The sequence below is a fragment of the Oreochromis aureus genome, linkage group 18 (genome assembly GCF_013358895.1).
Source record: "Oreochromis aureus strain Israel breed Guangdong linkage group 18, ZZ_aureus, whole genome shotgun sequence".
Taxonomy (NCBI): domain Eukaryota; kingdom Metazoa; phylum Chordata; class Actinopteri; order Cichliformes; family Cichlidae; genus Oreochromis; species Oreochromis aureus.
In genome coordinates, this window is record NC_052959.1 from 7,421,348 (window position 1) to 7,436,086 (window position 14,739).

Consider the following 14,739-nt stretch of genomic DNA (forward strand, 5'->3'; position numbering starts at 1 on the left):
AAATATGCAAAACAAAAAGAAGATGCACATTCTCTGTCATATAGGTCTGGGATGATTTTTGGGAGAGAGTTTTCCTGCTTGGAATCGCATACATAGGATTCACTGCATGGATAAACTTTCTGAATCCTTTATCATCCGCAACTGAAAATAGTTGTGGATGATTACTATACCTTTCTAACGTGACGATGTTGTCTCTTGTTGTTGTCCCTGGCTCGCTATCTCTCTCTTTCCCTCCCGCTCTGTTCCTGTGCTACTGCGACTTTAACTACCGGGTATATTAGATGTTTTTTCTATGATTTATTTTATGATTCGCAAAAGGTTCTCCCTGGTTGTACTTTTTTCATTATTTTTGACTCCTCGAGGACACCGTAGTAATGTGATCGGAACTTCTGATTCACTGTTTTGAAAAGGTAAACTGTGCTGCATTTGTCTGCATTTTTTGTTGTTATTGTTGTTGTTTCCGATGCTTGTTATTGTGCTAGTGTTTACCCTCACTGTTTCACAAACGCTATTATGCAGATTCGAATGCAGTATGATTTTATTCTATCTATCATTATGACGCACGATAATATTATCGGAAGGTCTTTATAGTAACAAAAAGAGGAGGAATAAAATACTGCTTAATGAGTTGCAGTGCATTTGTAAAGTTAGTGTTTAAGTTTAAGTTAGTGTTGTCAAAGTTCAAAGTGCGCTGCATTACATAATCAGAGACGTTGCAAAACCACACCCAAGTGTAATGAAGTTTACTTGCTGATTCGTGCATGTATAGCAGATACTTATAAATATAACTATAGAAATATGCTGGTTGAGCCAATCATTCATGCAATAGAATTTAATTGCATGGGAAATATCTGAAGTGCTGTGTGTGTGTGTGTGTGTGTGTGTGTGTGTGTGTGTGTGTGTGTGTACTCCAGTGCTGCCAGTATGGAGGAAGATCCTCTCTCAGCCCTGTTTACTCCTGCTTTTGTGGTGGATGTGGACAAAGCGAAGAGGAATGCCCAGAGGATGATCGAGCGCTGCCAGAAACTGGGAGTCCAGCTTCGTCCACACATGAAGACCCACAAAACCCTGTATGGATTCATACGCTCACGCATAGACACGCACACAGCACATGCTTACAGACTTGCTGTGTATACAGGATTCTGATGAGGTCTCTGTGTGTGTGTCCAGTGAGTGTGCTGACATTATGACGGGTGGATCACAGAGGTGCATAGTGGTTTCCACCCTGGCAGAGGCCTGTTTCTATGCTGACCATGGATATGATGACATCCTCTATGCCTACTCTATTCCCTTTGATAAGGTTCTCTCAGCTCACACTTTAAATGTGTCCTTGTTTTATATTCTGTGAAATCATAAAAGCTGTAAAATATTAGAAATGGAAAAAATATATTATTAATAACTGAGCCTGCTGAAAATGTATCAACTATGAATCATATTTAGTAATATTATCACTAGCAACAATACATATATGTAAATATATGATACATGTATATCGCCATAGCACTTGCATGTAAAATAGCTCCAGTTCTATGCCATTACTTTGACATAATTTCTCATCTATTTTATATTTGTTAGTTTTTAATGTCCCAGCTGTGCTCTCTGTGCCATTTCTAATGTATGTCTCTGTGTGTCTTTAGGTAGAGCGTTGTGCAGCCCTGTCAGAGAGACTGGATCTCTTCCAGATTTTATTGGACCATCCTGATGCTTTGGAGCAGCTCCGAAAAAGACCCCTGAAAGATGGTCGGCAGTGGCACGTCTGGCTCAAACTCGACTGTGGCAATGGGAGAGGTATGGCGTGCAGGGAAACCGCAATAGATCTAATCATAAGTGCCTGAGCTACACTTCACCTCTCTGTTAACACGAGGTTTGATCATGCGTCGGCTCTTTGTCATAGCTGGCGTCTTGCACTCGGAGCCAGGAGCGCTCAAACTGGCTGAAGCCATCGCTAAGACGGAGGGCGTGGAACTTACAGGAGTGTACGCCCACTGTGGGAATACCTATTACTGCACAGGAGTTGAGCAAATACAGGCTGTTGCCCAGGAAACCACCAAACTGACTCTGCAGTTCATGGAAAAGTAAGCTGAAAGTTTAAAAACACACATGTACACTGACTCATTAAAGCTGCTCTAATCAATCATTTTATCTCACTGGCTATTTAAGAACACACACGACATAAAAGCTGTTGCTCATACTCTTGAAAAATTAGTTTTTATGACCTATTTTAACATCTTTGTTTTAGTTTCACAGCCCACAGGTTTCTTGTATTGAGTCACACAGCTTTGTTTCCAGAAGCAACAAATAAATCATACATCATATCTAAAAATGATGTATCCCATCTTTTGCACCAGGCTGTAAACATGTTTATTTCTCCTCTAAATTTGAGCATTTTCTTGTGGGTGTGATTGACTCTTTTAGAGCCACCTGGAAGAATAATTCTGCATTAACTTTGTCCTTCAACTGGTTTTTTGTTTGTTTGTTTTGGGATTTTTTGTGTCAGACTGAAGGCTGTTGGCATCACCTGTAAGTCCAGCATTGGCTCCACCCCTACCTGTAGCCATCCAGTCAAAGACATGGCGCAGCTTAGCGAGGTCCACCCAGGAAACTACGTCTTCTATGGTGTGTACACATAGACCCACTGTTTCCTAGTTTAAGTGTGACGTGTAAAATCCACTTTTTCGTTATTTGTTGTGTATATTCAATATTCCCAGGGTGACCCAGTAAACATGACACAGACCATGCCCTTTGACTTCACATCAGATGGGAAACGTAGAATCGAAAGAGCCCTTTGCCCTATAAAAACAGTCCCTGACCGTACTGTGCTCTTAAGGTCATGATATTGCTGCCTCTTAGTTTTGTCTACTTGCCCGACATGTTTCTAGTTCACTTCGGGACCGACAACGTTTAAAGCTACAGGCGCTGAAACAGCCTGTTTGGAGCAGAGGTTTATTAAACAGTCTACAGGTATGGCAGGATAAATGACCTTATTGGTATTTTGAGCTGAGGAATAGTCGGGAGACATGTCACATGTCACACTTAAAATATATTTTTCAAAAGGGCCTTTAAATAACAATTTATTTTAAATGTATGTTTGTGGGATGCAGATGTGCAGCAGTCTACGATTGGCTCATGCTGTCTGGAGGACGTGGCTGTGAGGGTTCTCACAAGAGTCATCGGTCATTGTCCACACAGGAACCAGCTCCTGATTGACTGTGGATGGGCTGGAATCAGGTGGGTTCAACTTCATTCAGTGGGAGCTAGTACCTATCCCCTGTGTTCTGTTTTTTGTTTTACTCATCACTGCTATCATCAGTGTAAGCTCTGTTTTGGAACAACCATGTAACTTAACCTTTCACCTACTCTTGCTTGTGTCTCTCAGTTTGGACGGAGCTGGAAAACTTCCCACTGGATACGCTGTGATCGAGGGGCATCCAAACCTCAAGTAATGCTTCAAAAAAAAGAAATCTCAGTCTATTTTAGTATCTTTTTTCTCTTTTACTCTCAGTACCAATGTTAAACGTGACTGGCGTTTCCCTCCAGGTTGTTGTCTATGACCCAGGAGCATGGACGAGTGGAGCCCATCTCAGGACAACTGGACTACAGCGAATACCCCCTGGGCTCTCTGCTCACACTGATTCCCTACCACGTTAGTACTGAATGATTTATAGCACATCTTATTGACACATCAGTTTTATTGTACATTTTCCTGTTGTCAGACAATGCCTTTTTTCTGCAGTCATGTGCAACAGCAGTGATGCATCCTGTGTACCATGTACACTCCGAGGGTCGTCTGGTAGGGAAGTGGACGCCCACTCGCGGGTGGTGAAGAGCTGGACGATGTTTCCCCCTTCTTGTCTCTTTGGGACAGATGAGCTATATAGAGACTCAGTCCAAATTATTTACACATTAGAAACACATACAGCGATTCCTTCTTTGTTAGTGAGATGTGTCATCTTGATGGTAAAACATATAATCAATGAAAATATTCTTACTGTGGGCTTCAGAAGTTTCATATTGTAACAGAAAGCCTGTTTCACTAATTTAAATCTCTTTAAAATTAATTGTTGTGTTCTGCACTTGTTTTGTCACTTTTTCACGGCCTACAAGAAGACCTAGCTAGTGATGACTTCATAGAAAGAAAGATGTTTTGTGCTATCAGCTATTAATACCAGTGCTAATAAATGCTAATGAATGACCTTTTATATACAACTGCAAACTTTTGTGATTTATTTTTTCTAACAAAATAAAAATTTTCTTGGTCCCCTTTAATCTTCTATTTTTCTGTAATCTATGAATAGATAATTGCCAGCGTTTGAACGGACACGTAAAAAATATCTTGGTGATAAATGTTTTTTTTTTTAATATTACAGAAAATACATCATTCGCATTAATAGTAACCTACATTACTTATTGAAAATATAATAATTAATCAGTCGGCAAAAAACCCTTCCCCTGTAGGGTTCTAGCCGCACAGACTGAGCTGTTGTTCGAAGTGCATCTTGGGAAATGTGGTTTTAGCTGGAAGCAGCGTTCCAGTTGGCCGCTGAATGACCTTTCACTTGTCACGTGGTTTAAAAACTTCAGCAGGATGGCGCGGAAACTTGTCCCAGCAGCACACTGCCTTGCTGTCACTCTGTGAAAGTTGTGTTTACATTTTTGTGTGGCGGTACTGACGCTGTACAGTAAGTTGTGTCGCTTTAGACGCATTTTTGTTTCTGTTTTTATTTCCCACTTTTATTTGGACTTTCGGCGTGTGGCCGCTGATTGAAGCAGGGCTGTTTCTCGCTGTTTGAGAAGAATGGCCGCCCCCACAGTGTTCGTGAATAGAAACGGACTGAATGAAAACCTGCGTTAGGAACTACACCTCTGAAAAGCAAAGCATATTTTGTAGTGTTACGAGCAACTAACTAAAGTCGCGCTGTTTGTCGTTGTTATCTTTAGTCATGAGTGTGCTGGAGGTGAAGTTCATCGGGGATTGCGATGTCCTGGAGCACATCGTGGACAAGCAGGAGGGTATGGATGCTCTGCTACTGTAGAAATGTTAGTTTACGAGCACTTCTGTGTCTCTCTGACTCTGCTGTCTGTACTGTGCGTACCTCCATAAGGTGCGCAGAGCATCGCCGGGTCCGTTCAGAAGATGGTAAAGTTTAAGAGCCCGGCTGGACGACGGGGATGCGGAGAGGATGCGGAACATGATGGAGATGAAAATGGAGTCCACGATGAGCAGGATTATGTCCAAGCTTTAGGAACAGATAACGCAGAAGGTGAGTGCTGAGCAGGGGTAATGACTTGCCTCACCGGGAGGTTTGTTTTCTTTGCAGACAGACCGTGATCAGCTGACGATGCTGCTGACTCAGGTTTACTGCTCTTTGTAGATTTACCCAAATACGTTTGGAAAAATGCAGACAGACGTTGGCTGATTTTCTAAGTCTACACAGTCAGGCAAAGTACAAATGTGGAATTTCGCAAGTGCTGATTTACCAGCTGAAATTCAAATCAATGACAGAGACTTGCATATAGTTAGCTCAAATCCCCTACAAAAGCCTTGTAAAAAATATTCATGTCACAGAGGTACTTATGATTATGGCAGGAGACTTTCTGTACACCTCAATTTCACTCCATTGCACACATTAAGTGTGTTTGTCAGATGGACTATATTGCTGATATTGGCATATTATATGCTTATCAATATTGGCATATGGGTTGTTTGATTACATGAGTTTAAAAATTTTTTTAAAATAATTTTTGGTGCGAAATTTGAACATTCATAATGCTGAGGCTTTTTTTTTTCTTTCTTTTTTTAAATTCATTTTAAAATGACCAGTTTTCTCTTGGATTTACAGAAGATGAAGATGGCTTGTCAAGAGTGGCTGGATCCTCCATCTTTACCTTTCAGAAAGTTAAACGCAGCCACAGCATGGCCCAAACTGGTGAGAGCCTCCATTCTCTTCTCACATAGATCGGAAAATTCGCACATTATACATCTCCTTCCAGTTCTTTCTTTAGATACCATATATGCTCATTTTGTGTTGCACACTTTCCATAAACAGCAAGTGAGCTGGCTCGGACTCCTGGAAAAAGCGTGAGCTTCAGCACGACCCCAAACTTTGAACCCTCAACCCCCAGTCGAACGGGGCGGAGTGAGTACAATAAACTTTCATCATCTCTTCCGTATACTCATCTTTTTGCTCATTTTCACACAGTTAAATATTTTCTTTTCTTCTATTTCAGACCCTAGAGGTGAAAGCAGAACACCACAGAAGGTGAGACCATAGAAACCTTTAAACTTAAAGTCCCAAGCCAGCGACCTCTGGTGCCAACTTAAGAATTTCATTTTATTTTTATTTAATGGCAGAGCAAAAAGGTCCAGTTTGTCTCTACGACACCACACAGGCTCAGGAAGAGAATAGCAAGTGAGTCTGACTGGGAATAATTCAATTCATTCTAAGTGAAATTTCACCTTTCCTCTAATCTAAATGTTTGTGTGTTTGTTTGTTTGTTTGTTTGTTTGTTTGTTTGTTTGTTTGTTTTTAGCTCCAAGCTTGCGGTCAGACAGCGACAGTGAGCTTTCACCCTCTGACTCGGGTGAGGAGGAGGATGAAGATGGGCTGGAGGAAGAGCAGAAAGGAAAGAAAGAGGATAAAGAGAACGTGACCACACCGAGAACTCCCAGTAAAGGTTTATCAGCGGCTCTCTACAAGACTCCTGCCAAGAAGAGCAAGAGCACGCCCGAACCTCAGAACCAGCCCAGTATGGTTGAGGAGTACTTCGAAGCTCACGGCAGCTCGAAAGTGTTGACATCAGACCGAACTCTGGAGCGTTTGAACACCCCTAAACTTGACAGGGTTTGTTTTTAACTGCATTTTGAAACATTGTAAATGAGCTGCTTTCCTAATAGATTTAGTGTGAATTTATCTTTATTTTTGTTTTTGCAGGAAACATTGGTCCGACTTCTGGAGGGGAAACAATCCTGCTACTCAAAAGAGATCCAGCAGCTGCACGACAAACACAGAATCCACTTTAGCAAATGGATGTTACAGTTACAGTAAGTGAGGTTGCAACGTAGTTGTATGCATTTTTCTGGTGTTTTAAGAGCAGTAAAAAGTGTCTGTGCCTGTCTGTGTGTAGGCTGGGATTCAGCGTGCTGGTCTACGGTCTGGGAAGCAAAAAAGCTCTGCTGGAAGACTTCAGGGAGTCTCATCTGTCGCAAGAAATTCATCTTGTGGTTAATGGATTTTTCCCTTCCATTACTCTTAAATCAGTCAGTATACACACACACACATGAAAATATTTTGCATAAATTGCATAATAAAATAAATATCCCTGATCATGAAAATTAAATTCTCACAGATATTAAATGCTCTGACGTGTGAGGTTCTGGATCACCAGGGAACTTTCCGAACCCCCTCGGACCAGATCCAGTTTATCTCCCACACCTTAAAAGATAGTAAGCCCATCAAACCCCTGTGCATCCCAAGCATGTGTGGTTGTACCGCATGTTTTACACCGATGTCCTCACAGGCCCAGATCTGCACGTGTACCTGCTCATCCATAATATAGACGGACCCATGCTGCGAGGAGAGAAGACCCAGAGTGCACTGGGGCAGCTGGCATCCCTGCCCAACTTGCACATGGTGGCTTCTTTAGACCACATCAATGCTCCACTGGGTGGGTGTTCATAATAGTCTGCACTGAGGTGGTAATTCTGTTGAAATCTATCCTGAATACATCCTGCTTGTTTTCAGTGTGGGACCAGTTTAAGCAGAGCCAGTTTAACTGGCTGTGGTGGGAATGTGTGACGTTCCAGCACTACTCGGAGGAGACATCGTATGAAAACTCCCTCCTGGTGCAGCAGACTGGCGCTCTCGCTCTGTCCTCCCTCACACATGTGCTTCGCAGCTTAACACCCAATGCAAGGTAACTCCAAAGACCTAGAAGCCAGTCTTACTGCTGGGTAGTTGTTTTTAATCTTGTGTCTAAATGAACAAGGAGAGAGCCATGGGAGGATCTTAATGAGGTGCTAATGAGTTACTGAAATACTAGGATCTAAATATGACATATCAGATGAGAAATATTAGCTCGCATATTAGCTTCCTTGTGAAACGGGCCATGCTTATCCCATTTTTCTGCACAGCTTCTGCGTATGTCTTCACGTTTAGCCTGTAATCAATTTGGACAACCAACCACTTCTGCTCCTCCACCACCTCAACATCCTGTGCCAGAATAGAGACGTGCCATGTATAGGGATGGGTACCGGTATCCGGTGCCATTATGGCACCGGTTCTGACATAAACGGTAGTAACCAGACCGAAAAGCAGCGCACATTTTGGTGCTTTATTTCGGTGCTTTTTTTTCCTGAGATGTCATACACTTTGGATTCTAGCCAATCTTTTTACCTTTCCAAGGATAGTAGGCGGGCCCAGGTACGAACATTCTTTTAGAGCAGAGCTACAGATTAAAAACGCCCAAGGCGAAGCGGTCAAAGTCTGGCTGTACTTCACAGCAAAAGATGCAAACTCAGCAGCCTGGAACAAGTGCTTTAAGCTGATACTGTGACACTGTCAAAGGAGGTAACACCTCGAATCTGATGAAACACCTGGCGACGTATAGCATTTTGTTAAAAGCCGAGAAATGCACCGTATTTGATAGCTTGCTGCGAGACCTCACACCGTGCACATCTACTGCGGGTGTGGTGCCTGTTATCGGACCCAGAGTTAGCAACATCCCCCAAAAACCCGAAGAGCAGAGTCCCGGCCCCTAGCCCTGCCAGCGTAGCAGAAATGATGACGGATGATGATGGCAGCAGCAGCCGTTCTTCTCTGGGTCAGTAGCTTAATGTTGTTCGTGTGTAATTAACGTTGAGTACGCTAACCACGTTAGCAAACACCGTCGTAGTTACATGCGGCTGTCTTCTTGTTTGATGGCAGATACTCCCTTCACCCTGGCCAAAAAGGCTAAAATGACCAAAGAAAAAGTGGAAAACAGCTAAACATGAGAGGTTTTTGGACAAAGTTTGTGTTTTTTCCATTGAGTCCAAGAGTGATACCATAAATCCCCTGTAGCTGCAGAAAAGGCTAACATTGTTTTCTTTTTACAAAAAAACAGCTGAACATGAGAGGTTTTTGGACCAATTTTGTGTTCTCCATTCTTTAAGCACCGGTTCGAGCACCGTTTAAGCACCGGCACCGTTTCAAAAGTACCGGTTTGGTACTGGTATCGGATAAAACCTAAACGATACCCATCCCTAGCCATGTATCTTTCTCTTATTGACATTCAGAAGCGGATGATTCCTCCCAGTCCACTCCACAAAATCATCCAATAGTGTTTTGCACTCCTGCCCATCACTAATACAGTGGTGTAAAAAGTGTTTGCTCCCTTCCTGATTTCCTATTTATATGTTTGTCCCACTTAAAGTTTTCAGATCATCAAACAAATTTAAATATTAGACAAAAATAAAACCGGTAAATACAAAATGCACTTTCAAAATGAAGGTTTTCTTTATTAAGGGGAAAAAAATCCAAACCCACTTAAATAGGACCTGCCTGACAATGTGGAGCAGACTAGAAGATCCTCAAAAGCCAGTCATCATGCCACAATCCAAGGAAATTCAGGAACAAATGAGAAATTAAATAATTCAGATCTCTCAGTCTGGAAGAGGTGGGACCTGTGGGACTCCAGCAAACCACAGTGAGAACCGTTATCCACAAATGGCAAAAAAAAACATGGAACAGTGGTGAACCCTCCCAGGAGTGGCTGGCCTACCAAAATTACCCCAAGAGCGCAGCGAACAAGAGGTCACAAAAGATCCCAGAACAACATCCAAAGAACTGCAGGCCTCACTTGCCTCAGTTAAGGTCAGTGTTCATGACTCCACCATAAGAAAGAGACTGGGCAAAAGTGGGCTGCATGGCAGAGCTCCAAGAGGAAAACCACTGCTGAGCAAAAGGAACGTAAAGGCTTGTTTCAGTTTTCCCAGATGATCCCCAAGACTTTTGGAAAAATACTCTGTGGACTGAAAAGACTAAAGTTTAACTTTTTGGAAGGTGTGTGTCCCGTTACATCTGGTCTAAATGTAACACAACATATCAGAAAAGGAAAATCATACCAACAGTAAAATATGGTGGTGGAAGTATGATCCTCTGGGGCTGTTTTGCTGCCTCAGGACCTGAAAGACTTGCTGTGGTAAATGGAACCATAAATTCTGCTGTGTACCAAAACATACTGAAGGAGAATGTCCAGCCATCTTTTCATGACCTCAAGCTGAAGAGCACTTGGGATCTGCAGCAGGATAATGATCCAAAACACACCAGCAAGTCCACATCTGAATGGCTTAAGAAAAACAAAATGAAGACTGACCTGAATCCGATACAGATGCTGTAAAATTACCTGGCTGAATTATAACAATTCTGCAAAGATGATTGGACCAAAGCCTCTGTCAGCAGTCACAGGCTGGGATGAGATGAACATGTTTACTGACATTTCCTGTAGCTTGTCCCTGAGTAGCAGTGGCTGAATCATATTAAAGGCACTTGAGAAATCAAAGAAAGGTGATCTTCACCACGCAGCTGTTATTATCTAGTTGGGAGTAAATATAGATGATTGCAATCATTCATCCACTCCCAGATTTGGTCTGTGTACAAACTGCAGAAGGTCAAGAGGTGTTTTCACCTGTGGTCTTAGATGGGCCCAGACCAGTTTCAAAAAACTGCATGTACAGACTCGCCAGTCAAATCTCATTAAGAAGTGCTTCAAAACTTTGGTCACTTTGTACCAAAAAGCTTTTAAAGAGTTTATAAAGCTTTTATTTCAAGAGTGATGACACAACAAGTGTTTTTCTACCAGGGCTCTGAACAAATACTAAAATAATTCATATCAAGCATGAATAAGCCAATAAAAATAGTAAGTATATACTCATAGGGACTATGGTTAATTGTTTCTTTTGGCTTTAGGGCAGCACAACCTTTGTCTTTGCTCTAACTTTATTCACTCATTTCCGATTTCTGTTCAATGTTTTGAGTCTGACGTCTCTCATTATGTACAGAGCTGTTGGGGAAAAAAAACTTAATAACTGATTGTTTTTCTTTTTGCAGAGGAATCTTTAAACTGCTGGTCAAGTTCCAGCTGGAAAACAAAGATAATCCTTCATACGCAGGTGCGCATTCACATTCAGCTTTTATGCCAACGTTTTCTAGTGCAGTTTGTAATCACAGTTTGTCCTCTGTGCAGGATTGTCATTCCAGGATTTCTACCAGCGATGTCGAGAGGCATTCTTGGTGAACTCTGACCTCACGCTGAGGACTCAGCTGACCGAGTTCAGAGACCACAAACTGATACGGACACGCAAGGTGGACTTCCACTTTAGAATTCCCCAACTCTCATTCATTAAGTGTCTGCAGTACCTGGTGCTTATCACATTTATTTGCTTTGCTTCAGGGAGCAGATGGAGTAGAGTACCTGATTGTTGCTGTGGATGCAAGCACACTGATGGATTTCCTGGAGAACGAGGAGGGTGACTGAGTGGACGAGACTTCAGACTTATGAATCATCTCTTCCCGCAGATGTGCAGCAGCACAGTTACATTTGAATAAGATGTGAGCCCCAGGGTTCTGTACAGTTTAAATTAATAGTTTAAATAAAATTATAGATTCTTTTTTTTTTTGTACCTCTGACATTCACGTATACAGCCAACATCTATGTAATTAAAAAACAACATTTAAAGTTAATGCACTGTTTATTTTCTTTACAGAAATAGATTTACATTTAGCAAAACATACATTCTTTTGTTCTTACAAAGCGATAAGGCATGCAGCTATAAAAAGACAGCAGGGGAACTGATCAGTCCACACGTGAAAGCTGGAAGTGAAGTAGTTGCATGCCATGCATATTGCAGGCAGATGTTAATGGGACAAAGTGGGCACCTTTTATGAACCTGAGCTTAGTGTTAAATGTGGAAGGGGGGGGTTAGCCCTGAGCGCATGCTGTGAAACATCAGTGTTGGATTTCAGCTGTTTTCTGTGTCTTTGTAAGCCTTTCTGAGTCCAGTGTGTACATCTGAAGTCTGTTCTGTGTGGCGGTGTGTACAACATGAAGCTCCTCTTCATCCAAATCTTTCAGCAGCAGCAAAACGGCATCAAGAGCGTGCGACTGAAAACACAAGTTTTATTGTTAGCTGGCAGATTAGGAACCAAACATTCCAGGTTCGAATAGAATTTCACAATATAAATTGATCTATTGGCTCTATTATGCTTTTCCACATCATCTGTCCTATGTACACACCTACAGTACTGGATGCTAATATTAGGCAAGGTCAGTTTCAAGTAATCATCTGCATAGGGCATGCAGTCCTATAATCTTAAAGCTCAGCCTTCATACCACTAAGTGATATTGTTCCACCAACAGGATGGAGTGCCAAGTTATCATCCAATGCTACCAAGCTTGGTTAGCAAACTGGATCCATAAACAGTATGAGTGCACCACAAAGAAACACATAACTGCCAATTAGTGCTATGCAGCTATACACCAGGTCAAATTATTTCTTAGATAATACCATCAATATGCTCCTAAGGCAAAACACAGTAGTACTGTTATGGCAGTACTGACTAATCTAGTACCCAACAGTAACTCACCCATTTGCATTTGGCCTTAAGTTAGTGGCGTGGACTCGGTTGGTTAGACTTCAACTTTGCTAGTTTAAGACACCAAACTGAACATTTGTATTGTATTGGTCAGTTGTTGCCATAATGAATTAAAATATCTGAAAAAAATGATATGGTCTGCTGTGAAGATACAGCTAGCACAGTAAATTGCAAAGTTTTCTTAGTCTGTTACTAAATGCTCATTTTTTGTTATGTGTTTTTGTGAGATACACATGTACAACTTAGAAATGCTGCTCGCTAGCATCAGCTGATAATGCCAACCTAATGGTGGAAAAATCTAGATCACCATAAAGCTAAACTGGAGGCTCCAAAATACAGAGTCCCGAAACCAACTGTGGTGGGTACACGCATCTTTTATACATACACGCATCTTTTATACACATTCTATGCTTGAACGTTTTGATCATGAGGGGTGGCCAATCAGAAGAAAGCTGGCTTAACAGCTCGTTTCAGACATTCTGTGAACTGAAAGGCAGCACCAAGCTACAGTCTAAGACAGATGTGGGTTTGTTTGAACTGTGAGTCATACAAAGCTACTTTAGTACAGTCCAGGAAAAAAAATATGGAGCTGGAAATCAGCATAATAGGCCCACAAAAATTTTAAGGCACACAATGATGAGAGAAGCTACCTTTTTGATTGGTTTGCTTTCTCTGGTTGATGGAGAGGAAAGGGAAGAGAACTTGTCTCTGGAAAGTGGCTTCATTCCCAGCTCTTCTCTGATTTTGCTAGAAACAAAAGTTAACAAATATTTTCTTCTGTTAATTTTACTTTACAGTTTCCGCATGTTCTGCAAACTATAAGTTGTTTCAGGCCACAAGACCTACTTGGTCTCCTCCATGTTGTAGTTCAGAGGGTCGTTCTCTGTCTCTGCATCCTGAAGTCCGTTGGTGGTATGCTGGTTCTGGATACTACCTGGGGGTGTTGTGACCTCTTCACCTTCCATGAGAGCCAGTGAAATTTCATCATCTGTCACTACTGTACACAGGAAACATTGAAGAATAGCTACAGTAAGAGACTTCAATTCAACTTCCTAGATCTGACACTGATTTTCAACCTCAACCTTTTCATGAGGAAGATGAGTGGCTGCTAATAAAGCGCTTAAACAGTCGAGGTAAGCAGAGGGTAGTGTGGCCCAAAAACGTCACACAATCACCTTGGTTATCGAGTTTCTGGAGGCGAGGGAGGCAGCGAAGCACTGTGAGGCGATACTGGGTGGCATCGGTTCCACAGCAGGGGTTCTCAGCTAGCCAGAGCACTCTGAGACGAGTTAACGGTCTCAGGTGAGAGAGCTCAGAGAGCGAGGGGATCATGTTCCTTCTCAGGTAGAGTTCACTCAGAGATAGACAGCCAGCCAGAGGAGAGAGAGACGAGATGCTGTTGACACTGCAGACAGATGAAAGAGAATCATAGCCTGGTGTTACTGGGTCATCCCAAATGAGTCTGTGCATTTGTGACTGTGATATGATTGTATGTGTGTGGCAAAGAGACCTACCTCAGTGTCAGCACTTCAATGTTTGGCATCTGAGCGAAGATAGAAATCTGAGAAGACACATGAATCCATGCAACTTTTATTAAGTACGAACACTAAATTCATTGTCAGAGTAAACATGACATCCAAGTTTGCTACTCACATCAGTCAAGTTGCATCCCCTGCAAAAATAAAATGTAACCTAACGTTACCACAGATAGGAGACACAACACAAATAGTACCTGTTCACGTCAATGATCACTATGTAATTAAAAGGGCAACAAAATTACTGGTATGCCAAAATGGATGCACTTACCAGCAGTTCAGTTTTTTCACGCTCTCCAAGTCGGAGGCCTTCGCCTTAGCAAGAACCAGTTTCCGTGTTAGCTTCATAGCAAAACATTTAACTTCCTTTTAAATTAATAATATTTTCAATGGGCTAAATATTCACAAACAACAAAAGCCGCATCGTGACAAGCTAATTGACCAAACACTTCAAGTCGCAGCCGCCGGGATGTTGTCGTACGCCACATTAATACGCATGCGCATGTCAGCTTAAGCGTCCATAGTAACGGGTTAATTTCTTTTATTTATAGTTTTCCGTAAAATACGCTGTT

The 14,739-nt window shown here is 41.9% G+C and overlaps 3 protein-coding genes across 3 annotated transcripts; 2 read left to right on the forward strand and 1 right to left on the reverse strand.

The window, feature by feature from the left end:
- Positions 1-258: 258 nt before the first annotated feature.
- zgc:162816 (uncharacterized protein LOC571260 homolog) lies at positions 259-4,264 on the forward strand. Its single transcript, XM_039601724.1, has 10 exons — positions 259-410; positions 915-1,070; positions 1,171-1,300; positions 1,638-1,788; positions 1,895-2,075; positions 2,498-2,616; positions 3,102-3,228; positions 3,377-3,439; positions 3,538-3,643; positions 3,734-4,264. The coding sequence occupies exons 2-10, from the start codon at positions 925-927 to the stop codon at positions 3,821-3,823; spliced, it is 1,113 nt and encodes a 370-aa protein (XP_039457658.1). The 5' UTR covers positions 259-410; positions 915-924; the 3' UTR covers positions 3,824-4,264.
- Positions 4,265-4,538: 274 nt separating this feature from the next.
- orc2 (origin recognition complex, subunit 2) lies at positions 4,539-11,720 on the forward strand. Its single transcript, XM_031756055.2, has 16 exons — positions 4,539-4,679; positions 4,939-5,010; positions 5,103-5,261; positions 5,841-5,927; positions 6,048-6,137; positions 6,229-6,260; positions 6,353-6,410; positions 6,532-6,842; positions 6,933-7,042; positions 7,126-7,258; positions 7,348-7,444; positions 7,519-7,665; positions 7,743-7,914; positions 11,088-11,149; positions 11,224-11,342; positions 11,431-11,720. The coding sequence occupies exons 2-16, from the start codon at positions 4,941-4,943 to the stop codon at positions 11,512-11,514; spliced, it is 1,731 nt and encodes a 576-aa protein (XP_031611915.2). The 5' UTR covers positions 4,539-4,679; positions 4,939-4,940; the 3' UTR covers positions 11,515-11,720.
- On the reverse strand, positions 11,710-14,689 carry cfap410 (cilia and flagella associated protein 410). Its single transcript, XM_031756056.2, has 7 exons — positions 14,439-14,689; positions 14,286-14,304; positions 14,147-14,193; positions 13,808-14,037; positions 13,479-13,629; positions 13,283-13,379; positions 11,710-12,141 (listed from the first exon to the last, which is right to left on the reverse strand). Exons 1-7 carry the CDS (start codon positions 14,513-14,515, stop codon positions 11,986-11,988), a joined length of 777 nt encoding a protein of 258 aa, XP_031611916.1. The 5' UTR covers positions 14,516-14,689; the 3' UTR covers positions 11,710-11,985.
- Between the last annotated feature and the right edge of the window lie 50 nt (positions 14,690-14,739).